The following is a 26,484-nucleotide window of genomic DNA, read 5'->3' as shown; positions in this document are numbered from 1 at the left end:
GATAGACTGGATAAAGAAAATGTGGCATATATACACCATGGAATACTATGCAGCCATAAAAAGAATGAGTTAATATCCTTTGCTGGGACATGGATGAAGTTGGGAATCATCATTCTCAGCAAACTAACACAAGAATAGAAAACCAAACACTTTATGTTCTCACTCATAAGTGGGAGTTGAACAATGAGAACACGTGGACACAGGGAGGGGAACATCACACACTGCCACCTGTTGGGGGTGGGGGCTAGGGGAGGGAGAGCATTAGGAGAAATACTTAATGTAGATGACAGGTGGATGGGTGCAGTGAACCACCATGGCACATGTATACCTATGTAACAAACCTGCATGTTCTGCTCATGCATCCCAGAACTTAAAGTATAATAATAAAAAAAAGAAAAAAACTGCTTGTTGCATTCATTTGGCACCAAGCTTATGGCCCATTCCTCTGAGTTCTGGCCTGTGGCCCTATGATCACCTCTCAGCCCATACCACCCCCAACTTTGCCCAAGTCCATCTAATTTCATAGTCTACAAATTGCCGGCGATGTGCTGGGACACATTCCACAGAGACCACATATTAACAGGGGAGACAGATACAACTAACTACACACTAAACTTAATGCATGATTTAAGAGCTACAGCGTATCTAGAAACCACCAAGAAAGGAAAGACTTTAACAGTAGGATCACAACTAAATATTCACCATCATATGAAAGATTCTTTGCAGACTGGTCCTCATAATGATGATAATATACTTTCCTTGATTTGAAGAGCACATTTATCATACTTTGGTGTTTCTGAGATTCAGCTGCATCTTACAATTGAATGTGTACATTTAATGCTGTTTATTCTGCTTGCCAAAAAAGAAGAAAGCTGACAATTAACAGATAGTTCAGTTTTTTCAACTGATGGCAACCTAGACAGAGGGAAATGTATTAATAATAACACAGCACCAATGCGCTAGGCAATATGCTAAACGTTATGTGAACATCTCATTTAATCCTCACAACCAACCTAACATAGAGAACAATTATCAAAGCCATTTTTCCAGGCAAGGAAACAAAGAGAAATAGCTTTTCCAAGGTCACCAAGGTCACAGCAGGCGAGGAGCAGAGTTAGGATTCAAATTCAACTCTGGCTCCTGAGTTCATGATCTTAATCTCAGGTGCTACCTGTTCACATCTCTCTTCCTTTGCTAAACTGTTTTCTCTGCCTCGAAGACTTCTGCCACTCTTTGTTCTAAGACTTGCTTATTGACGGGCCCTGTGGCTCCCGCCTGTAATCCCAGAACTTTGGGAGGCCGAGGTGGGCAGATCACCTGAGGTTGGGAGTTTGAGATCAGCCTGACCAACATGGAGAAACCTCATCTCTACTAAAAATACAAAAAATTAGCCAGCAAGGTGACACATGCCTGTAATCCCAGTGACTCAGGAGGCTGAGGTAGGACAATCGCTTAAACCTGGGAAGCAGGGGTTACAGTGAGCTGAGATTGCACCATTGCACTCCAGCATGGGCAATGACAGTAAAACTCCATCTCAAAAAAAAAAAAAAAAAAAAAAAAAAAAAGGGCTTGCTTATCTAGATAAGGCAGGGTCAAATGGTATCTTTCCTGTAACTGTTTCCCTGACCACTTGATACAGCTTGAATTTTTCCTCCTCTGAACTCCCATAGCAATCTTGTCACACTGGTAGAATATAATTTACTATATTGCATGACAGCTTTCAACTCTAATGTCACACTGTGATGAGGAATAAAGTTATTCCTCATTACTCAGCTGAATAAGGAATAACTATTCCTCATTACAGTGTGAGTGTCTTAAAGGCAGAGACTCTCTCCTACTCTTCTCTGTATACCCAGGGCCCAGTACAGTGAGTGGAAAACAATTGTTATTGGCTGAGCTGCTTAAAAAATGTGTTTTCCCTACTTGGTTCAGATACAGAGAAAGCTTTACAGACTTACAAATGATCATTTATTGAGTACAAACTAATGACATAGTAATAGCTAAGAGCTTTATATGCTCTTATTCTTTTTGTGGGAAGAAATGAGATAATCAGTGTAAAGCACTTAAAATAGCATATGGCACATGGTAAGGACTCAATCAGGTTATTATTTTTATTGTTATCACTATTTAACCATGGGGAAAATTCACTGAAGTACTTACTGTGATTGTCACTATTCTAAAAATAAGGCAACTAACGGGTGGAGAAGTAACTTATTCCCTGTCAAACAATGAATGACAGATTTTGATCATTTATGTGTTATGCATCAAATCTTACCTCATGGATACATTTTTAATAATTCTACACATCACATGAGAAATCTGTGCCTGTTCTCTAGGCTTGACTCCAGTGCCTGTGAGTTCTTCTGTACAATCATGCTGGAGTTGCTCACTGATCTGTAGGTGCTGCTCTACTCCAGGTTTTCTTGTTACTTCAATCTTTTCTTCAGCCTCTCTGCTCCAAAACCTGGGAGGCCTGAAAGAAAAACCTGGCTGACTACAGTTGTGTCTCTGTCCAAGGCTGTGGTTCTGCTAACAGCTCTCTCTGTATCCCAAGCCACAGCTTTGGTGAGCTGCTTAGAATTGACTATCAAAACTCTGATTCAACCATTAAGACACACACATGCGTATGTTTGTCGCAGCACTTTTCACAATAACAAACACAGGGAATCAACCTAGATGCCTGTTAACAGTGGACTGGAAAAAGAAAACGTGGTACATATACACCGTAGGATGCTGTGCTGCCATGAAAAAGAATGAAATCACGGCTTCTGCAGGAACATGGATGCAGCTGGTGGCCATTATCCTAAGCGGTTTAATGCAGGAACAGAAAACTAAATCCTGCGTGTTCTCATTTATAAGTGAGAGGTAAACATTGAGGACACATGGACCCAAAGAGAACAATAGACACTGGGACCTACTTGAAGCTGGAGGATGGGATTGAAAAACTGCCTGTCTGGTACTATGCTCACTACCTGGATGATGAAATCATTCGTACACCAAACTCCAGTGACACGCAATTTACCCAGGTAACAAACCTGCACATGTCCCCTCTGAACCTAGAATCAAAGTTGGAAGGAAAAACAACCCCAAAAAGAAGCCCCTATGATTTGAAGAAACATGGAATAGTTAAAACTTGTCATTCTAAAGTTGAGCCACAAGGAGGCAGTGGTGTCCTAGCCATAAGGTCTGAAGAGGCTGGCATATTTATGCCAATGCCTTCTCTAGACTTACAACCTTGAGCTTTGCGTATTTCATTTACCAAGTTACTATAGTTACCCAATGGTATTTTAAAAATATGATATTTGGGATTTATATTACAAAGAAATAATTTCAATCTTAAAAAGAAAGTCGAAGTATAATTTTGCATGTTTCTTTTAACACTTATTCTAAATAACTTTCCTCTTAGGCTGCATTAAAGAAAGATAGAAAGAGATGGAGAAGAAGGGGCAGGAAGGGGGAAAGCAGGCCCAAGCTTTATTCTTAGCATTCAGACCTGCTCAGGCAAACTCCACATCTCCTAGGCCTTCCTCATCTGCCTGCAGTTTGTGATAGTCTTCATCTTGTTTCTATGTCAGTAAAAGTGACTATGCAACCTGTCCAATCGGATTAATCAAATTAAAGAACTGTCTTGATTTTGTTTCCCGTAATTTAGAGACTCTGATTTATTTCTCAACAATAAAAGGAGTTCCCTGACTTCATGGTGTCCTGATGGTCCAAAGTTACAGAAGGCTTCAAGTACAATGAGTCTAAATCAAAAGAAGGAATTTCTTTTTTCAGTTCTGTTGAGAAGTAAAATATCACCTTCTTTGTTTTCACAAGGTCAGGATAAATGAACTGTGAATGATTATATGGATATATGGATTATATGATATATATGGATATGGATAGATAGGTAGATAGATGGATATAGATATATGATATTATGCTTATGTGTTTCATATATATAATGTGTGTGTGTTTGAAACAGGCAATGTGCAAAGTATTTTGTTTTATTCTTTCTTTTTTTTTTTTGAGATGGAATCTTGCTCTGTCACCCAGGCTGGAGTGCAGTGGCAGGATGTCAGCTCCCTGTAACCTCCGCCTCCTGGGTTCCAGTGATTCTACTGGCCTCAGCCTCCCAGAGTAGCTGAGATTACAGGCACATGCCACCATGCCTGGCTAATTTTTGTATTTTTAGTAGAGACAGAGTTTCACCTTGTTGGTCAGGCTGGTCTTGAACTCCTGACCTCGTGATCTGCCCACCTTGGTCTCCCGGAGTGCTGAGACTACAGGCATAAGCCACTGCCCTCAGCCTGTTTTATTCTTTAAAAATACTTCAGATTTAAATAAACTTGAGGATACATTCTGGCTCTTCATTATCTCTAAATTTCTAGCTGTGTGGCTCTGGGCAAATTAGCTTCTTTGAACATCAGAATATGAATACATATTTGCATTTCTTTATTTCCAACTTTTTTTTTTTAAGAGAAAACAGGATGGTTTAATTTGTGGAGTCAAGAGTCATTTGTTCTTAATTACCGCACTCAACATGCAAGTTATATTCACCTCTTGGTACAGAAATGGCATCTTCTCACTTCCCTGGGACCTTTAATCCAGACAAAATTATTCTTGGGCACCCTTATCTACGTGTCTACCAACAACTGCTATTTCTCCCTTCTTACAGCAATATGTAAATTCTCTTTTGCTCTGAGCAACTGGGAAATCAGGTCTTTCATCCAAGGAAGTAGCCATTTCCAGTATAGCACCACTGATTTGTCAATGAGTTTGATAGATTTGATATACTGACACGCAGATCAAAATTTGTATGATTTATTACCTGTCTCTGATGATCCCAAAGGCACTTTAGAATCTGGTAGTGCCTCAGGGTCACTGATTTTCACTGGACAGAATTAAGGGATATAGAAGGTTTGCTGAGTCTGTCCTGGCCCTGGGTATTCACTTTGAAGAGAGTTTGTTTGAGTAAGGTTTTGACATATTTGCTCTCTATGTCTATGTAGGCTCAAAATGAACAATACAGGGAGATTCATTTTGTTCATCTATAGTTTCTAAACCTTTGGTAGTGGAAATGGTTTACTTGTGTAACGAAAGTTAACAATACTAACAAAACTAATCGTAAAACACAGGGTGTTTGGATCCCAAGAAAGCAGGAGTTTCCTGTGATTAGATGTCAGGCTGACTGCACATAATACCTAGTTATAATTAACAATGCTTCCTCCAAAGACTGGATTTCTGCCAAGATTTTTATATATTACCAGTAGCTTGAGCTTACTCATGTAATCAAGCACCACCTTGTATCCCGATAACCTATGGAAAAATAAAAAGTAAAAAGGCATGTGTATTAAATGGTAATCATAAAATGTAGACGTGATTATATGGGTGTTCATTGTGTAAAATTCTTTTAACTTTGTTGTATGTTGGAAACTTCATTTTCAAATGAAATGCATGCTGAATAAATGAATAAATATTGAAAAATTGTAAGAATATTATAAGAAATAGAGGTCTGTAATTCCTCTTTGAACATGCCTTCGAAGTGAAGGTCTTTGGCCATGAGCTCTTCTTTGACATCATCTAGTGCCCACTGGTGATCCATCAGCTCCAAAGCTTCCTACTCTGTCTTGAAAGCTTCGTTGGTGTCTGCCGGCATGGCCATGGCTGCTCCTGCATCATTCGTGATTGGTCAGAGGCATTATCTTGGCCTAGAATCAGAGAGTAAATGCTCGGAAGCCCAAATACATTGAGGAAGTACCTGGATGCAGAACTCACCCAGGATGCATGTAATGCGAGTAGTTCGATTCCTTGCTGTAACATAGGCTGAAAACGGAGGGTCAGGGGAAATGGGACCTTGGTTGTGGCAAAGCCTGAGAATGTCATGTTGATCCATCCACCCATAAGAATCATAGGAAGAACATTTGTTACATTCCCTTTCATCATGCCCGTCAGCATAGTAGGATCAGTCACAAGAGAAGGTGGCACTATCTTCCTTTTAGTTTTATTTATTTATTTTTTTGAAAAATCCATCCTCTGGGTTGTTGAAGTCATATTTTCGTGTCAGGAAAGACTGTTTGGGAATGTATTTTCCATTTTCCCTGAGGACTCTGCTTCGAATTAGGACTTGACTGTCAGACACTCGTTCCTAGGTGAGCTTCTTATCGCTCTGCAGCAGGACGGACGCGTAGTGGTGGATCATGACTATGAAGAAAGTGATAATTACGATGGGTAGGACCACCTAGAGGCGGATGTTGGAGCTGAGCAACAGTTCTGGCCTTCTGTCTTCACTGAAAGCTGGCTCCCAGCCGGGGATGGGCGAACTTCTCTTCGGGAAGCATTTGCTTCTCTTCGACTTCGCCTTGGGGCCTTCTCACGCCCCTTGGCCCGGCTTGCCCAGAACTCTGCAGCAGCGGCGAGCCCAGCATACTTCCTTCAGCTGGGCTGCCCGGCCTTCTATTTCCAACTTTTATTTTAAGTTCAGGGGTGCATGTGCAGGTTTGTTGCACAGGCAAACATGTGCTATGGTGGTTTCCTGCACAGATCATCTCATCACCCAGGTATTAAGCTCAGCATCCACTAGCTATTCTTCCTGATCCTCTCCCTCTTCCCATGCCCCACCCTCCAACAGGCCCCAGTGTGTGCTGTTTGTTGCCCACTGTGTATCCATGTGTTCTCATCATTCAGCTCCCACTTATAGGTGAGAACATGTGGTGTTTGGTTTTCTGTTCCTGTGTTAGTTTGCTAAGGATAAAGGCCTCCAGCTTCAACTATGTCCCTGCAAAGGAAATAATCTCATTCCTTTTTATGGCTGCATAGTATTCCATGGTGTATATATATATATATATATATTCTTTATCCAGTCTATTATTGATGGGCATATGGGTTGATTCCATGTCTTTGTTATTGTGAATAGTGCTGCTGTGAACACATGTGCCTTTGTGGCAGAATGATTTATATCCCTTTGGGTATATACCCAGTAATGGGATTGCTAGGTTGAATGGTATTTCTGTCTTTAGGTCTTTGAGAAATCATCACACTGTCTTCCACAATGGTTGAACTAATTTATACTCTCACCAACAGTGTAAAAGTGTTTTTTCCTCCATAATCTTGCTAGCATCTGTTATTTTGTAACTTTTTAATAATAGCCATTCTGGTATGAGATGGTGTCTCATCGTGGTTTTGATTTGCATTTCTCTAATGATCAGTGATATTGGGCTGTTTTTCCTATGTTCACTGTATGTATATTTTCTTCTGATTATGTCCTTTGCCCACTTTTTAATGGAGTTTTTTTTTTTTTCTTGTAAATCTGTTTAAGTTCCTTGAAGATGCTGGATAGTAGATCTTTGTCAGATGCATAGATTGCAAAAATTTTCTCCATTCTGTAGATTGTCTGTTTACTCTGTTGATAGTTTTTTTTTTTTTTTTTGTTATTGTGTGTGTGTGTGTGTGTGTGTTTTCCTATGCAAGGGCTCTTTAGTTTAATTAGATCTCATTTTTCAAGTTTGCTTTTGTTGCAATTGCTTTTAGCATCTTTGTCATGAAATCTTTGCCTGTGCCTATGTCCTGAAGGTATTGCCTAAGTTTTCTTGTAGAGTTTTTCTTATAGTTTTGGGTTTTACATTTAAGTCTTTAATCCATCTTGAGTTGATTTTTGTGTGGGTTAAGGAAGGGGTCTAGTTTCAGCTATCTGCATATGGCTAGCCAGTTCTCCCAGCACCATTTATTAAATAGGAAATCCTTTCCCCATTGCTTGTTTTTCTTAGGTTTGTTGAAGATCAGATGGTTGTAGGTGTGTGGTCTTATTTCTGGGTTCTCTATTCTGTTCCATTGGTCTATGTGTCTGTTCTTGTACCAGTACCATGCTGTTTGGGTTACTATAGCCCTGTAGTATAGTTTGAATTTGGGTAGCATGATGCTTCCAGCTTTGTTCTTTTTGCTTAGAATTGTCTTAGCCACTTGCGCTCTTTTTTGGTTCCACATGAATTTTAAAATAGTTTTTTTTTTTCTAATTCTGTCAAGAATATCAATGGTAGTTTAATGGGAATAGCACTGACTCTATAAATTATTTTGGACAGTATGGCCATTTTCACAATATTGGTTCTTCCTATTCATGAGCATGGAATGTTTTTCTATTTGTATCATTTCTGATTCATTTGAGCAGTGGTTTACAGCTGTCCTTGAAGAGGTCCTACAAGGGCCTGTATTGTTAGATATTTTATTCTTTTTATGGCAATTATGAATGGGATGTTATTTGTGATTTGGCTGTTGGCTTGCCTGTTGTTGGTGTATAGGAATCCTAGTGATTTTTGCACATTAATTTTGCATCCTGAGACTTTGCTGAAGTTGCTTATCAGCTTAAGAGGCTTTTGGGCTGAGTTGACTGGGTTTTCTAGATATAGGATTATGTCATCTGCAAACAAAGACAGTTTGACTTCCTCTTTTTTATTTGAATATCATTTATTTATTTCTTTTGCCTGATTGCCCTAGCCAGAACTTCTAATAATATTTTGAATAGGAGTGGTGAGGGAAGTCAAGCTTGTCTCATGCTGGTTTTCAAGGGGAGAATGCTTCCTACTTTGTTGAGATTTTTTTAAAATATAAAGGGATGTTGAATCTTATCAAAGGCTTTTTCTGGATCTGCTGAGATAATCATGTTGTTTTTGTCTTTGCCTTTAGTTCTGTTTATGTGATGATTCACATTTACCGATTCGTGCATGTTGAACCAACCTTCCATGTTGGGGATGAAGCCAACATGATCGTGGTGGATAAACTTTTTGATGTGCTGCTGGATTTGGTTTGCTAGCATTTTATTGAGGATTTTTTTCCTTGATGTTCATCAGAGATATTGGTCTGAAGCTTCTCTCTGTTTTTTTGGTATCTCTGTCAGGCTTTGGTATCAAGATGATGCTGACCTCATAGAATGAGGTAGGGAGGAGTTTCCTCCTTTATCGTTTTTTAGGAGGAATGGTACCAGCCCTTCTGTGTACCTCTGGTAGAGTTTAGCTGTGAATTCATCTGGGCCTGGGCTTTTTTTTTTGTTTGCAGGATATTTATTACTGTCTCAATTTCAGAACTTATTGTTGGTCTGTTCTGGGATTCAATTTCTTCCTTGTTCAGTGTTGGGAGGGCGTGTGTGTCCAGGAATGTATCCATTTCTTCTAGATGTTCTAGTTTATGTGCATAGAGGTGTTCATAATATTCTCTGATGGTTGTTTGTATTTCTCTGGAGTCAGTGGCACTATCCCCCTTATCATTTCTGATTGTGTTTATTTGAATCTTTCTTTTCTTCTTTATTAGTCTAGCTAACAGTCTATTTCATTATTTTTCTAAAAAAAAAAATAGTTCCTGGATTCATTGATTCATGTTCATTGTGGCACTGTTTACAATAGCAAAGACCTGGAACCAACTCAAATGCCCATCAATGATAGACTGGATAAAGAAAATGTGGCACATATATGCCATAGAATACTATGCAGCCATAAAAAATGATGAGTTCGTGTCCTTTGTAGGGACATGAATGAATCTGGAAACCATCATTCTCAGCAAACTGACATAAGAACAGAAAACCAAGCACTGCATGTTTTCACTCATAGGCGGGTGTTGAACAATGAACAATGAGAACACATGGACACAGGGAGGGGGAGCATCACACACTGGGGTCTGTTGCAGGGTGAGGAGCCAGGGGAGGGACAGTGGGGGCAGGGAAGTTGGGGAGGGATAACACTGGGAGAAATACTTGATGTAGGTGATGGGAGGATGGAGACAGCAAACCACAATGGCATGTGTGTACCTATGCAACAATCCTGCAAGGTCTGCACATGTACTGCGGAATTTAAAGTACAATTAAAAAAAAAAAGAAAAAGAGGTAATTTCAGAATGTCACATATAACAGGAGACATTTATGTAAAGTTTTTAAAAACAGACATGTGTAATAAAAATATAAAAGCATACATGGGGAAATATATTCATTTTCTATTGCTGTGTAACAAATCAAATTACCACAAATATAGCAACCTAAAACAATACCTATTGATTATCTCATGGCTTTATGGTCAGGAGTCCGGGTACAGAGTAGCTCACATGGTTTCTCTGCTTAGTCTCACCAAGCCTATACCAAAGTGTCATCAGGGCTGCATTCCCTTCCTGAGGTTCTAGGAATGACTCTACTTCCAAGCTTAGACTGATGGCTGATTTTTTTTCTTTCAGTTGTGGGACTGAGGTCTCCGTTTTTTGTGCTGGCTGCCAGCTGGGGGCTGGTCTTTGCACCTAGAGGCTACCCACATTACTTCTCATGCTTTCTGTGTGTCCCTCATTGAACAACAAACAATAGGTCAGGTCCTCTGATGCTTTAAATCTCTTTGACTTCCGCTTGCATCACATCTCTCTCACACCACTGGGAGAAAGTTTTCTGAAACTCATGTGATTAGATTAGATCCACCTGGACAATCCAGGATAATCTCTCTATTTTAAGGTCTATAACTTTAACGACATCTGCAAAATCTCTTTTGCCAGGTAAGGTAGCATGGTCATAGGTTCCAGGGATTAGGGCATGGACATCTTTAGAAGGCAATTCTGCTACCACAAGTAGACAAAGAAGCTACACGAGAAGCGACATTCTGACTTGAGGATAGTGGTTATCTATGGGTAGGGAGGAACAGATTAGAGAATGGCATAAAAAAGACTTCCGTTCTATAATTTCCTACTTTTGAAAATTGGAATCCTGAGAGGAGGAAGGGCAAGTCTGGAAGAGCAAGGTTTCTGAGGAAGCAGAATAATCTATCTAAAGCACAGATAGAGGCATTTATTTTGAATTGAGAAGAGATGTCTTTTCTATTGTATTAGTCACTTGGACTGCTATAGCAAAACACCATAGTCTGAGTGCCTTAAGCAACATAAATCTATATGCTCAGTGTTCTGGAGGCTGGGAAGTCCAAGATCAAAGCATGCCACCTCCTGGCTTATAGATGGTCACCTCCTCACAGTGTCATCATGGGGCAGGGACACGTATATATATATATATATATATATATATATATATATATATATACATATATATATATGTATCACTATAAGAAATAGGGAAAATTTAAAAGGAGGCCTTCAAGGAGAAAGAAAATGCTCATAGTTGGATGTTCTTATTTTCTTCTTACCTATCTTTTGAGTCACTAACATTTCTTCCGCTTTGTCTGTTTTTTGTCAAATGTATCCAATGAAATCTCAGTTTCAGCTATCAAGATTTTCAGTCCTAGACACAGAAAAGTTGAGCAAAAAGCCAAAAGGCAAATATGTGGGTAGATTTGAATTATTATGGATTGCCTAATAATAACATCATATATATAATAGTCACTCTTTTTAATACATCTACTAATTAAATACATGACAATATTGGCAAGGTGATCTAAAAATAAGCCGTGAGTTGCTTAGCTTCAATGGGAATTCCCAGTGGAATCAGCTAGTAACCATTTTTAGCTAATGAGCCTAGTGTTTACTTTCTAATCAGGATGGGCCTAGCTGCCCCCAGGGTTTTCCGGTCATACTCTGCCATCTCTTTGGCCACCTTACCCCAGCAGCCTTTCTGAATGGCTAGACCTGACCCTCCTTTGTTAGCGTGGTGCTTGGCACTATATTAACAGGCATAGAGAAATGATTGTGTAATTATTGCTTGGGGAAGTATGAAAGAAGTTGCTGTTAAGAATTTGAAGATTTCTAGTTTTCCTTTCTTTGTAGTTTTGGGGTTGTTACAGGAAAACAGCAAACACGTCAAACTTCAGAAAAGCTTTTTAAAGTCTTTGCTTGCAGGAGCTTTTGAGGAATGAACTTACGTATTTCTCTTTATGCAAAAAAGGTCTTAAAAAATAATGTCAGCGCACAAGAGTAGAGAGTTACGGTACATTTTCTCTTCTGTGACTTTCTCCCAAGTTCAGAGGCACACCCACCAACTCAGAAAAACAGGATACATTGTGTACCGGGAAAAGACAGAAGCATGGTAATGTTTTCTCTCTGTCCTTCTAGGATTTTCCCTGCTACTTTGTCCCCCTCTGTTTCCACCACTTGCCGTCATTCCTCCATCTGGTACTTCCTTTCCCTCTCAGTCCTCTTTGTTCTCCTGCACTGGAGGTGTCTGAGTCCTCTCCCCGCTCTCTCGATACAGTGCTCATTTCGGTTACCTAAGATGTTTTGGTCTGCTGCTCAACATCACTACTCTTGTTCCTTTTGGGAACATGAAACACTTGGATTGAGGGGTGAAGAAAAGAGAATTTGATTGTCTTCAGCACTGTACTCAAGTTAGCAATTAAGACCTCACCACTTTGCAGGGTAGTTATTGTTTGATTCCATTGTACAAACGACACAATTGAGACAAGATCTCTTTCCTATTTCTTGTTTCTAGTGCTGAAAGCCCACATTATGCCAGAAACCTGGAAGTCTGGGGAGGCTAATACTTGAGAGCTCACTACGAGGGGTGGGAGGAGATGAAGACATCAGCGATAGACTCTGGGCACTTTGTGACTCAGAAAGAACTGTCTCCCAGAACGCCAACCATATTAGATTCTGAAACTAACCATATCTTTAATTATAGATATCCCCTATAATTATATACTCTGATGTATGTGGAAGTACAGAATAGAACAAGACACACTGCTTTGGGGCAAACCTTTCCAACTGGTGAAATTCTGCTCTCTTACCTTTGCTATATCTGGATTAATGCAAGCCCGGGGTGTCTAAAATCCCTTACAGGCCCCCAGTCAGTCTGTTCTCTGAGAGCCGAAAGCCCTAAACTATTCTCTTCCTGAGCCGCATTCATTCACATACTCATCCTTCATCAATGTATTCCTTTGTATTTTAAAATAATATATTTGGAGCAACTTTTGTGACTGTCTTTCTTTTTTTATTTTATTTTATTTTATTTTAATCTAGGAATTGCTTGAGAGCAACTTTGCTAGATACTTTTGTATGTCTCATTCTTAAAAAAAGTTCCTCTCAGACAGGCCTTTTTGGGAAAGATCTGGTCAGCTGACTCCAACTGATTATGCCAATAACTAAACAGAGTGGTGGCATTCTCAGAGCTGTTTCCATTCTAAATTTGGATTCAGAGTCTGAATGGATGAAGCATTGAGAATAGTGAAATTGCAGCACCAGGTTAAAAAAAAACAAGCGATGACTTTATTTATTCCTGTGGCCCCTTGAATAATGCTAACACAGTGTACATTTTTCTGTGAGGAAGTCTGGCTCTGACAGGGTACAATTTCCAAATTTGTCCTTTGTGAAAACGTCTTTGTAAGATTTTCACTCTTTGGCCTTTATTTCAAAAGGAGAGATTCCCCCCACAATTTAAGAAGTTTCTAGTACTGGCGAATGGGGCTCCATCTGGAGACGAGTGGAAAAGGGGAGACCTTTCTTTTTGCTGCCCTCCAAATCATAATGAGTGATGTGGTTCTGTCTGCATTTCTTGGTTTGATTCCCTGCCTTTCCAGCATCTTCTGCCAATGACGTGATGTTCTCAGAAAGAATCCAGGTTGCTCTAGTTAGAGCTACACTGGTGAGTAAAAGAAAAACAATAAAATTACATGGAAAATGCATTCCCCACATGACAGAAGTATTTAGGTTTTTAGAAATAATACACACTATTTAACTTTTTATTTTCCTCTTTTAGGAATCAAGGAAGAGGTCTATAAACAACAGGAATTTTCAAACTCCCAACTTCTTAATTCTCACATTGACATTCAGACTTACTAGTCTGGACCCCTGGATTTGAAAAAGCTTTTCTTTAATTCTGTGCTGCTTATCGTTAAACTGGGTAAGAAATGCAAGTAGTGTGGACTTGGTTCGTAAGAATGGCATTATTGCTGGGTGGTGTTTGGATAAACAATGAGAGAGAAACCATAAGTCCTTTGAGAATTGAATGTGCCTGTTTCGCAGTATGAACACAAAAGACAGCAGAATAGGAAGGGCCAAAATGGTGTGGTCGGTAGTGCTGAAGAATTCTCCTGAGTCTGTGATATTAAACTGGGCTGTCAGTGCAGAGTAGGAAAAAAAGAAGATCATGCTTTAGAGTTAGCAGGTAGTTTATGTTTACAAATGCGTGAAGATATAGACAAGATCTGAATCTGAACAGTTCACATATAAATTACGTTTAAATGGGGCATGGAGATTATGACTGGAGTATGTTCCCATATTGACCAACAGTTTCTCATGATCAGTTACAGAGCATCGGAGGTCTCTCTGTGCTGCCTTCTCTCTGATTATTTCCCTTTCTCTATACTCTGCAGTTCTCCAGTCATGGTCCCTTTTCACTTTCCATGACTGACCTCACTTAAGAATTTATTTAAAAAGTAAAAGTCGTTGGATGGAAATTGCTTCCTCCCCAGCACCAAATCCGCTAGCTTCCTGATGTCTGAGGATGACGTCAACACGCTCCCACCTAAGGCTGTGCTCTACTTCTGCTCTCACACTCTCAGAGACACCATTTCTACAATTTTTATCTTATTTTTCCTTCAGTCTCTCCCTCTCTCTTAGATCATTATCAATAGTTTACAAACGCTCCCTAGTAGCCTTAATAATAAAACAACAGCAACAACAAGCTCTGAAACATAAAAGAACGAACATAAAGGTGGAAAGAGAGTGGATCTAAGGTTTGGCTCCTGCAGGAAAGATTATCATAGGTTTAGGAAATCTAGGGGCAGAGTAATTTATCATTTCTGCACAGGACTGTTTGGGTAAGCAGGAAACTGTGAATAGAAAAGAGGGTTAAAACACTGACGTATTTGTTAGGCATAAGAAAAGGTTTCACTCAATTTGTTTATCTCATTCCAAAGACACTACTGAAGGCAATGAGAAACCACAGTGTTGTCCTCGAGTTTGTCCTTCTTGGGCTGTCTGCTGGCCCCCAGACTCAGGCTCTGCTCTTTGCGCTGTTCCTGGTGATTTACCTCCTGACCGTCATAGGGAACCTGCTGCTGGTGCTGGTGATCGGTGCTGATTCTTGCCTCCACACACCCATGTACTTCTTCCTGGGACAATTGTCCTTCTTGGATCTCTGCCATTCCTCTGTGACTGTACCTAAAATGTTGGAGAATCTCCTGTCTGAGAAGAAAACCATCTCAGTAGAGGGCTGCATGGCTCAGGTCTTCTTCGTGTTTGCCACCGGGGGTACTGAGTCCTGCCTGCTTGCTGTCATGGCCTATGACCGCTATGTTGCCGTCAGCTCTCCTCTGCTCTATGGCCAAGTGATGAACAGAGAGCTGTGTGCAGGGCTGGTGGGGGGCTCATGGGGCTTGGCTTTTCTGGATGCCCTCATCAATATCCTTGTAGCTCTTGATTTAGACTTCTGCGAGGCTCAAAATATCCACCACTTCAGCTGTGAGCTACCCTCTCTCTACCCTTTGTCTTGCTCTGATGTGTCTGTGAGTTTTACCACCCTGCTCTGCTCCAGCTTCCTGCATTTCTTTGGAAATTTTCTCATGATATTCTTGTCTTATGTTTGCATTTTGTCCACCATCCTGAGGATCAGCTCCACCACAGGCAGAAGCAAAGCCTTCTCCACCTGCTCCTCCCACCTCACTGCAGTGATTTTCTTTTATGGCTCCGGATTACTCCGCTATCTCATGCCAAATTCAGGGTCCATTCAAGAGTTGATCTTCTCCTTGCAGTACAGTGTGATCACTCCCATGCTGAATCCCCTCATCTACAGCCTGAAGAACAGGGAAGTGAAGGCAGCTATGAGAAGAACATTGAGAAAATATTTCTAGTGTTTCAATAGACTTGTGAAGTCGGAATGACAAGGGAACGGGATGGACCTGCAGTAAGCAGTGCCTGGATTCTAAGAGAATTCATTGATTCAAGATCTTCAAGGTCCTTTTCTGAAAAATACTTAAGAAAAGGTGGAAAATTTACCTTTTCTGAAAAATATTTAAGAAAAGGTGGAAAATTATTTTCATGGGATGATACCAGTTTAGTCCTAGTCAGAGGGAGATGGATAAGATAAATCTCTTGCTTAGCAATTTTTTCTTACAAAGATGTATGTATGATCCACAGTACGGTAAACATTGTTACCATCCGCTCAGCTTATCTCTACCATTCCTCTAATAACTGAACTCCACAGTTCAATATGCTTCCAGGAGACGTTGTTAATCATGGAATCCCCAAATCCTCTCCACCCTCACCTCTCCACCCCCCACCCCCCGTCATTATTCACTCATTCTTGCTGGCACAGTGGCTGGTCCAGAAAAGGGCACATAGTCAATGCCAGATCATTTACTCTTCTTAGGATTGTTTCTTTCCTTTGAGAAAGCCTCCCTCGGTTGCCCAGGCTAGAGTACAGTGGCAAGGTCTCAGCTCACTGCAACCTCCGCCTCCCAGCTTCAAACGATTCTCCTGCCTCAGCCTCCCGAGTGGCTGGGACTACTGTCTTAGGAATTTTAATCTTGAGGAGAGAGTCAGAGATCAGCCTTGCTGTATGCAGCACTCTGACAGCCTATGCAAGTGCCTCTGCTGATAAGATCACTAGAGTTATCCTGGATTCTGTCCTTTCAAGGCCAGATTTATAAACATGAATCATAATAAGAGCCCATTCTTAGATATTTGTATCATATCAGGCACTGTGTTAAGCAATTTATATACTTCATTCCATTTGAATGCCACAACACATACATTAGGCAAATGCTTAAGTTATTCCTATTTCAGAAAAGAAGAAACTGGTTCAGGGAGATAAATCATGGTGTTGGAATTTGGAACCAAAGGGACTTGCACCAAGGCCTGTTTTCTTTACCACCACCTTGATACACTGACTATCCCATTGAGGTTATGAGCTACACTAGACTCCATACATGAATTATCCTTTTAATGATTTGTTATTGTTGTCTTATTTTATTTTGCTTAAGTCAGAATTAGATTCTGTCATTCGCAAGGAAAGGACCTAAAAGATAAATATTGGTACCACAATAGAATTGCAAGTATAGACATCCAAGGACAATTGGGATATTTGAAATTGTGTTTTTGGACCTAGGCATGTCCCATAGAGACTATAAATAACATATTTGTTTATTCTGCTTCAAACTTTCGTCCAGTGGCCAACCATCTGTAGCTGTGAGGGGACCTGTGTGTGACAAGAGATGATTTTCCAGCCCATGCACATTGCTAGACAAGTAGCTCTTCCTCTTGGTCCTAATGATGCTGTAGAAATGGCAGCCATGAGAGAGCCCAATGGCAGAGGAAGGACTGGGCAGAGCCTGTGGCAAACGTCAAAAAGAAACCAGAAATATTTAAGCAAAAGACCGCTTAGATCATGAAACGCAATCGGAGGATTAGTGAGAAGTGGATTTGAGAGAGGCGTGTGGACTAAAATTATCATGGTCCAAAATTAGTTATTCTGTCTGAAGTTACTTTTTAGTTTTTATTTATTTACAAGCTGGCAACTGTCACCCTTCCCTTCACCTTGTACTCCTCAGCATCAAAGAGTATAAACTCTAAGAGAACAAGGACATTTTTCTGCCATTTTTACTACCTTCTCAAGAATATTTTTAAAAGCTTCTAACATGCTTGTTGCACAATAACTATATTTTGAATGTTTAAGTTATGGGACAAGAAACGAATAGTCCATTTTGGATTATTCTCACCAGAGGGATCCCACTGCTAAAGCAGTTCAAAACAGTTTTTTTTTTTGTATAGAATCACTTATCATGCAAATGCCAGTCTTTCCTTCCTGGTCAGCCTAGTTCTGGTCCATGAATGCACAAGCACCTTAGCTGTGGCTGAGCAAGGTGGTGGTTACATAAACAGCAAAATTTTCTTTCATTCACCAAGGCTGATCTGCTGTTGCTGTTGGTGAAAGGTATTTTGATATACATCACACATACATTTTGCCAGATATATTACCAGATACTGCCTATTTTTTGTTCCTATTGTGAATTAAAAATTCAGATACATTTACTACTTGTCTGTTTCTAACGTATAGGAGTGTTGTGGTATTTTATACATTGATCTTGTATCTGTCAATTTTGTTGGACTATCTTTCTAGTACTAGTGTCTTGTTTATAGATACTATTGGATTTTAACATTACATTTTAATTATTTTATCTTAAATTAGGGAAAGTTTTTTTGTATGCAATTTTTATATATCTCATTTTTAAAGTTAATGCAGCAGCCAGGACCTCCAGTATAGACATCTTTCTGTTGGAATCACTGAGAAAGCTTCTCATGTATCAGCAGTAAGGATGATGTTCGATTTTTGATGAATATCTTTAACTTATTAAGATAGTTCTTTTGTTTGTTTGTTAGTGTTTTCTGAACCTATGGATTATATTGAAAGGAGAATTCTTTTCTAAACATGTTTTGCTAAGAATTGGTGTGATATTTTATCACATGCTTTTTCTGCTTCTATTGAGGACTAGGATTGTTTCTCTTTTGTTTACTACTGTATAGTGTCTGTCACACAATAGGCATGCTATAGAAATATTTTGGAAAAAAATAAATTCATTGAAATGGTTATATGATTTTTGTTATTTAATTTGTTAATAATAAACTGTATCAGTACATGTTCTGTTTTTGAAGAATTGTTGCATTCCTGGAATCACCCTACTTAGGTAAAGTATTAAAAACTTAATTAACTTTTGCCAATATTTAATTTAGGAATTTCCTATTTATGTTTGCAAGTGAGATAGCATAATTTTTTCTCACATTCACCCCATCTTTTCTTTTTAAGAACTTTACTGAGATTATAATTCATATATCACAATATTCACCCATTCAGAGTATACAATTCAATGGTTTCTAACATATTTACAGAGTTGTGCAACCATCAGTGCCACCAATCTCAGAACATTTTCAGTATCCCCAAAGAAATCTCACACCTATGGGTAGTCACTCTCCAATCCCACTCCCATTCTTGGCCCTAGAAAGCCACTGAACTACTTTTTATCTATATAAATTTGTCTGTTCTAGACATTGAATGCGTATCAATAATATGCTTTCTCTCATCTTTGTATTTTCTTAAAATATTTGTGTAAAGAAGAGTTGATCACTTTCTTGAAGGTTTTTAAAAAAACTCATCTTTGACATTTTAAGAACTTCTTGTCTTGTTGTTGAGAATTTTTTTATTTCTAATTTAATTCCTTTGGTGATTTTGGTACATTTGTATTTTATATTTTGTTAATCAATGTTGGTGATTTGTAATTTTCATCACTATTATTCATCTAGTTTCATTGGCATTTTGTTTCTTATAATACTCTTACAATTTTTCAATATTATTCATTTATTCAGCATTCATTTCATTTAAAAATGAAAAGTTTCCAACATATAGCAAAGTTAAAGAAATTTTACAATGAACACCCATATAATCACATCTACATTTTATGATTAACATTTTAAAACACATACCTTTTTACTTTTTATTTTTCCATAGGTTATGGGGATACGAGGTGGTGCTTGGCTACGTGAGTAGGTTCTTTAGTGGTGATTTGTGAGATTTTGGTGTACCCATCACCTCAGCAGTATAGACTGCTCCCTGTTTGTAGTCTTTTATCCCTCCCCCTCTACCCTTTCTCCCAAAGTCCCCAAAGTTATTTTGTATCGTTCTTATGCCTTTGCATCCTCATAGCTTAGCTCCCACATATCGGTAAGAATGTACGATGTTGGTTTTCCATTCCTTAGTAATTTCAATCTCGGCTCACTGCAACCTCTGCCTCCCAGGTTCAAGCTATTCTCCTGCCTCAGCCTCCTGAGTAGCTCGGATTACAGGTGTGCACTACCATGCCTGGCTAATTTTTGTATTTTTAGTAGAGACAGTGTTTCACCATGTTGATCAGGCTGGTCTCGAAATCCTGACCTCCTGATCCATCTGCCTTGGCCTCCCAAAGTGTTGGGATTACAGGTGTGAGCCACTGTGCCTGGCCCCCAACCCTTTATTTCTTTCTCTTGTCTGATTGCTCTGGCTAGGACCTCCAAAACTACATTGAGGAGGAGTGGTGAGAGTAGACATTCTTGTCTGGTTGCAGTTCTCAGAGGGAATGCTTTCGACTTTTCCCCATTCAGTATTATATTGGCTGTTGGTTGGTCATAAATGGCTTTTATTACATTGAGGTCTATCCCTTGTATACCTCTTTGGCTGAGAGTTTTAATCATTAAGGATGCTGGATTTTTGTTGAAAGCTTTTTCTGCCTCTATTGAGATGATCATGTGATTCTTGTTTTTAATTCTGTTTATGTGGTGTATCACATTTATTGACTTCCATATGCTAAACCGTCCCTGCATCCCTAGTATGAAACCCACTTGATCATGGTGGATTATCTTTTTGATATGTTGTAGGACTCAGTTAGCTAGTATTTTGTTAAGGATTTTTGCATCTATGTTTATCAAGGATATCGGTCTGTAGTTTTCTTTTTTGGTTATGTCCTTTTCTGGTTTTGGTAGGGTGATGCTGGGTTCATAGAATGAATTAGGGAGGGTTTCCTCTTTCTCTATCTTGTGGAATAGTGACAATAGGATTGGTACCAATTCTTCTTTGAATGTCTGGTAGAATTCCACTGTGAATATGTCTGGTCCTGGACTTTTTTTTGTTGGTAATTTTTTTTTTTTCATTTCATGTTTTGATTTACAGCTAGCGTTCTACTTAGAACCATGATTGGTTCCGACAGATCGGTTGTAACACAATTTGGTCGTAAGCTGAGTAGGCTATATGTACAGTACTGTGAAATGATGTTATAAAAATCTTTAAGTCATATTTTATCATACTTTTCTTTCATTATTATTATATATCATAATTTTCTTTGTTCATTTTATGCCATTTGTATCATCTCTACACCATTTTGTTTCTTATTTTTACATTCGTCAGGTTTAAGTAAAACACTGCATTACCAGTACAACTGGTTTAATATTTGCAAAACATACAAAATTACAAAATACAGGTGCATACAAAAATACAAAATACAGGTGTAAAAAGTACCATAGGAAACATTTTCCCAATTGCAAAACATATCAAAATATATAAACATGTACAAAACACAAATTGCTGTACCGAGTCTGGGATAACAGTTGAAATGGTGCACACGGAGATGGTAGTGCTGCCGGAAGCTGATCCGCACTGTTGTACGCCCAGTTGGGCAACGTTTGTGCTGCCAGATGCGGAGCAGTCGTGGCTAGTGATCGTCGTCGTAAAGTTGAATGGTTGTAAGTTGCATAGGTCGTAAGTCGATCAATACCTGTATTGTACTTTACAGATACTGCATTTTGTTTCTCTCTCTTTTTATTTTATTTTATTTTTCAAGAAATTTATTTTAATTAAAAAAATTTTTTATTTTATTGCATTTTAGGTTTTGGGGTACATGTGAAGAACATGCAAGATTGTTGCATAGGTACACACATGGCAGTGTGATTTGCTGCCTTCCTCCCCTTCACCTGTACCTGGCATTTCTCCCCATACTATCTCTCCCCAACTCCCCACCCCCCACTTTCCCTCCTGTTCCCCCCCAACAGACCCCAGTGTGTGATGCTCCCCTCCCTGTGTCCATGTGTTCTCATTGTTCAACACCCACCTATGAGTGAGAACATGCGGTGTTTGATTTTCTGTTCTTGTGTCAGTTTGCTGAGAATGATAGTTTCCAGGTTCATCTATGTCGCTACAAAGGATGCAAACCCATCATTTTTGATGGCTGCATAGTATTCCATGGTGTATATGTGCCACATTTTCCCTGTCCAGTCCATTGATGGGCATTTGGGTTGGTTCCAGGTCTTTGCTATTGTAAACAGTGCTGCAATGAACATTTGTGCGTGTGTGTCCTTATAGTAGAAGGATTTATAATCCTTTGGATATATACCCAGTAATGGGACTGCTGGGTCAAATGGAATTTCTATTTCTAGGTCCTTGAGGAATCGCTACACTGTCTTCCACAATGGTTGAACTAATTTACATGCCCACCAATGCTGTAAAAGTGTTCCTATTTCTCCACATCCTCCCCAGCATCTGTTGTCTCCAGATTTTTTAATGATCGCCATTCTCACTGGTGTGAAATGGTATCTCAATGTAGTTTTGATATGCATTTCTCTAATGACCGGCGATGCTGAGCATTTTTTTCATATGTTTGTTGGTCTCATGTATGTCTTCTTTTGTAAAGTGTCTGTTCATATCCTTCGCCCACTTTTGAATGGGCTTGTTTTTTTTCTTATAAATCTGTTTTAGTTCTTTGTAAATTCTGGATATCAGCCCTTTGTCAGATGGGTAGACTGCAAATTTTTTTTTCCTATTCTGTTGGTTGCCAATTTACTCTAATGACTGTTTCTTTTGCCATGCAGAAGCTGTGGAACTTGATTAGGTCCCATTTGTCTGTTTTGGCTTTTGTTGCCAATGCTTTTGCTGTTTTGGTCATGAAGTCCTTGCCTACGCCTATGTCCTGAATGGTTTTGCCTAGATTTTCTTCTAGGGTTTTTATGGTGTTAGGTCTTATGTTTAAGTCTTTAATCCATCTGGAGTTAATTTTAGTGTAAGATGTCAAGAAGGGGTCCAGTTTCTGCTTTCTGCACATGGCTAGCCAGTTTTCCCAACACCATTTATTAAACAGGAAATCCTTTCCCCATTGCTTGTTTTTGTGAGGTTTGTTGAAGATTGGATGGTTGTAGATATGTTGTGTTGCCTCTGAGGCCTCTGTTCTGTTCCATTGGTCTATCTCTTTTTTGGTACCAGTACCATGCTGTTTTGATTACTGTAGCCTTATAGCATAGTTCGAAGTCTGGTAGTGTAATGCCTCCCACTTTGTTCTTTTTGCTTATAATTGACTTGACTATGCGTGCTCTCTTTTGGTTCCATCTGAAGCTTAAGGTGTTTTTTCTTTCCAGTTCTGTGAAGAAGGTCATTTGTAGCTTGATGGGGATAGCATTGAATCTGTAATTTACTTTGGGCAGTATGGCCATTTTCATGATATTGATTCTTCCTAACCATGAACATGGAATGTTTCTCCATCTGTTTGTGTTCTCTCTTATTTCGTTGAGCAGTGGCTTGTAGTTCTCTTTGAAGAGGTCCTTTATGTTTCTTGTTAGTTGTATTCCTAGATATTTTATTCTCTTTGTAGCAATTCTTTTTTTTTTTTTTTTTTGAGATGGAGTTTCGCTCTTGTTACCCAGGCTGGAGTGCAATGGCGCGATCTCGGCTCACCGCAACCTCCGCCTCCTGGACGCAGGCAATTCTCCTGCCTCAGCCTCCTAAGTAGCTGGGATTACAGGCACACGCCACCACACCCAGCTAGTTTTTTGTATTTTTTTAGTAGAGACGGGGTTTCACCATGTTGACCAGGATGGTCTCGATCTCTTGACCTCGTGATCCACCCGCCTTGGCCTCCCAAAGTGCTGGGATTACAGGCTTGAGCCACCGCGCCCGGCCTTCTTTGTAGCAATTCTTAATGGCAGTTCGTTCTTGATTTGGCTCTCTTTAAGTCTGTTATTGGTGTATAGGAATGCTTGTGATTTTTGCACATTGATCTTGTATCCCAAGACTTTGCTGAAGTTGCTTATCAGTTTCAGGAGATTTTGGGCTGAGACAATGGGGTCTTCTACTTATACAATCATGTCATCTGCAAATAGAGACAATTTGACTTCCTCCTTTCCTATTTGAATACCCTTTATTTCTTTTTCTTGCCTGATTGCTCTGGCTAGAACTTCCAGTACTATATCGAATAGGAGTGGTGAGAGAGGGCATCCTTGTCTAGTGCCAGATTTCAAAGGGAATGCTTCCAGTTTTTGCCTATTTGGTATGATATTGGCTGTTGGTTTGTCATAAATAGCTTTTATTGTTTTGAGATACGTTCCGTCAATACCTAGTTTATTGAGGGCTTTTAGCATAAAGGGCTGTTGAATTTTGTCAAAGGCCTTCTCTGCATCAATTGAGATAATCATGTGGTTTTTGTCTTTTGTTCTGTTTATGTGGTGAATTACATTTATAGACTTGCGTATGTTGAACCAGCCTTGCATCCCTGGGATGAATCCCACTTGATCATGGTGGATAAGCTTTTTGTTGGTAATTTTTAAATTACAATTTCAATCTCATTGCTTGTTATTGGTCTGCTTGAGGTATCTGATTCTTCCAGATTTAAGCTAGGAGAGTGTTGTTTTTCCAGGAATTTATCCATTTATTCTAGGTTGTCAGGTTTATGTGTGTAAGGGTGTTCACAGTAACCTTAAATGATTTTTGTATTTCTGTGGTGTCAGTGGTAACATCTCCTGTTTCATTTCTTATTGAGGTTATTTGGATTTTCTCTCTTTTCTTGGTTAATCTTGCTAATGGTCTATCAATTTTATCTTTTCAAAGAACCAGCTTTTCATTTCATTTATCTTCTGTATTTTTTTGTTTCAATTTCATTTAGTTCTGCTCTGATCTTGGTTATTTCTTTTCTTTTGCTGGGTTTGGGTTTGGTCTGTTCTTGTTTCTCTAGTTCCTTGAGGTGTGACCTTATATTGTCAGTTTGTGCTCTTGCAGTCTTTTTGATCTAGGTGTTTGGGGCTATGAACTTTCCTCTTAGGACTGCCTTTGCTGTATCCCAGAGGTTTCGATAGGTTGTGTCACTATTCTATTGTTGTTCACTTTGAAAAATGTTTAAATTTCCATCTTGATTTCATTTTTGACCCAATGATCACTCAGGAGAAGGTTATTTAATTTCAATGTATTTGCATGGTTTTGAAGGTTCCTTTTGGAGTTGATTTCCAGTTTTATTCCACTGTGGTCTGAGAGACTGCTTGATATAATTTCAATTTTCTTAAATTTATTGAGGCTCGTTTTGTGACCTATCATATGGTCTATCTTGGAGAAAGTTCCATGCACTGTTGAATAGAATGTGTATTCTGTGGTTCTTGGATGGAATGTTCTGTATATATCAGTTAAGTCCATTTGTTCCAAGGTATGGTTTAAATCCATTATTTCTTTGTTGACTTTCTGTCTTGATGACCTGTCTAGTGCTGTCAGTGGAGTATTGAAGTCCCCCACTATTACTGTGTTACTATCTCATTTCTTAGGTCTAGTAGCAACTGTTTGTAAATTTGGGAACTCCCTTGTTAGGTGCATATATGTTTAGGATTGTAATATTTTCCTGTTGGACAAGGCTACTTACCATTATATCACGTCCCTCTTTGTCTTTTTTAACCTGGCAGAGACTCAACAAACAGAAAAAGCTTCAGGCCAATATTCTTGATGAATACTGATGCAAAAAGCTTCAACAAAATACTAGCAAACTGAATCCAGTAGTACATTAAAGAGCTAATCCACTATGACTGAGTGGGCTTTATTCCTGGATGCAAAGTTGGTTCAACATATGCAAATCAATAAATGTGATTCATCACATAAACAGAACTAAAGACAAAAATCGTATGATTATCTCAATAGATACAGGAAAGGCTTTTGATACATATCAACATTTCTTCATGTTAAAAGCCCTTAATAAACTAGGTATCAAGGGAACATACCTCAAAATAAATAGAGCTATCTATGACAAACCCACAGCCAACATCATACCGAATGGGCAAAAGCTTGAAAGATCCCTTTTGAAAGCTGGCACAAGACAACAATGCCCTCTCTCACCACTCCTATTCAACATAGTATGGGCCAAAGAAACCAGGCAAGAGAAAGAAATAAAGGGCATCTAAGCAGGAAGAAAAGCAGACAAACTATTGCTGTTTGTAGGTTACATGATTATGTATCTAGAAAACCCCATTGGCATGGCTCAAAAGCTCTTTCAGCTGAGAAACAACTTTAGAGAAGTTTCAGGACACAAAATCAGTGTACAAACTATAGTGTGCCTTGTGGCAAAAAATGAGCTAGGGTTATTTTTGTTTTAAAGTGGAATCCTGTGATTACTGTGCCTGCTCATAAGGGGATTGCTATACCTGAATTTATTGATAGTTGAGTAGTTGGTGTAAATGAATAGGGTAGAAGCCAAAGGAAATTGGTTGAGGAAATAAAGAGAATTAGAGGTATCAGTATAAGGGATCAGGTTCATCCTTTAATATTATGGGTAATGATTATTTGTTTTAGTATAAGTTGAATTAATCATTGTTGAATGGAAATTAATTGATTAATAATTAAATGACTAGAGGTTGAAATTAGTGTGGTAGGAAACAAAATGATTAATACTACTACAGGCAGACCTAGAATTGTTGGGGTAATAAAAGAAGTGAATAGGTTTTCGTTCATTTTAATTCTCAGAGTTTTTTATGTTTTTGTGTTTTGACTATTTTTGGTGTAGGGGATGTATAATAAATAAACTTTAATAATTTTAATTGAATAATGGAGAATAAAGTTACGACTATTGACAGAATCACAATGAATAATGAGGAAGTATCTAGTTGGGACATTCACTGCAGAAAGGTACAGATCCTTTCAATCTTTAACTTAAAAGGTTAATGCTGGGTAGCTTATAGTGATATTAAAGTGTGGATGTGGATCAAGTTTTGAAATGTTTTAAGGGAATTAATTTTAGGACAATAGGCATGAAACTGTGGTTGGACCCACAACTTTCTGAACATTGCCCA

At 38.9% G+C, this 26,484-nt stretch overlaps 1 protein-coding gene, 1 long non-coding RNA gene and 1 pseudogene across 2 annotated transcripts in view; 2 read left to right on the top strand and 1 right to left on the bottom strand.

The window, feature by feature from the left end:
* Window positions 1–26,484, top strand: part of LOC141585107 (uncharacterized) — a 116,116-nt gene that overhangs the window by 51,987 nt on the left and 37,645 nt on the right. The gene's annotated exons all lie outside the window — the stretch shown is intronic.
* Window positions 5,396–12,143, bottom strand: LOC101031161 (ER membrane protein complex subunit 3 pseudogene; annotated as a pseudogene).
* Window positions 13,740–15,865, top strand: LOC101031470 (olfactory receptor 8S1-like). The gene is made up of 2 exons (XM_039472242.2): window positions 13,740–13,780; window positions 14,799–15,865. The coding sequence occupies exon 2, from the start codon at window positions 14,814–14,816 to the stop codon at window positions 15,729–15,731; it is 918 nt and encodes a 305-aa protein (XP_039328176.1). The 5' UTR covers window positions 13,740–13,780; window positions 14,799–14,813; the 3' UTR covers window positions 15,732–15,865.

The sequence above is a fragment of the Saimiri boliviensis genome, chromosome 7, assembly GCF_048565385.1.
Source record: "Saimiri boliviensis isolate mSaiBol1 chromosome 7, mSaiBol1.pri, whole genome shotgun sequence".
Taxonomy (NCBI): domain Eukaryota; kingdom Metazoa; phylum Chordata; class Mammalia; order Primates; family Cebidae; genus Saimiri; species Saimiri boliviensis.
Note: the sequence above shows the minus strand (reverse complement) of the source record. Positions and strands in the feature narration are given on the sequence as shown.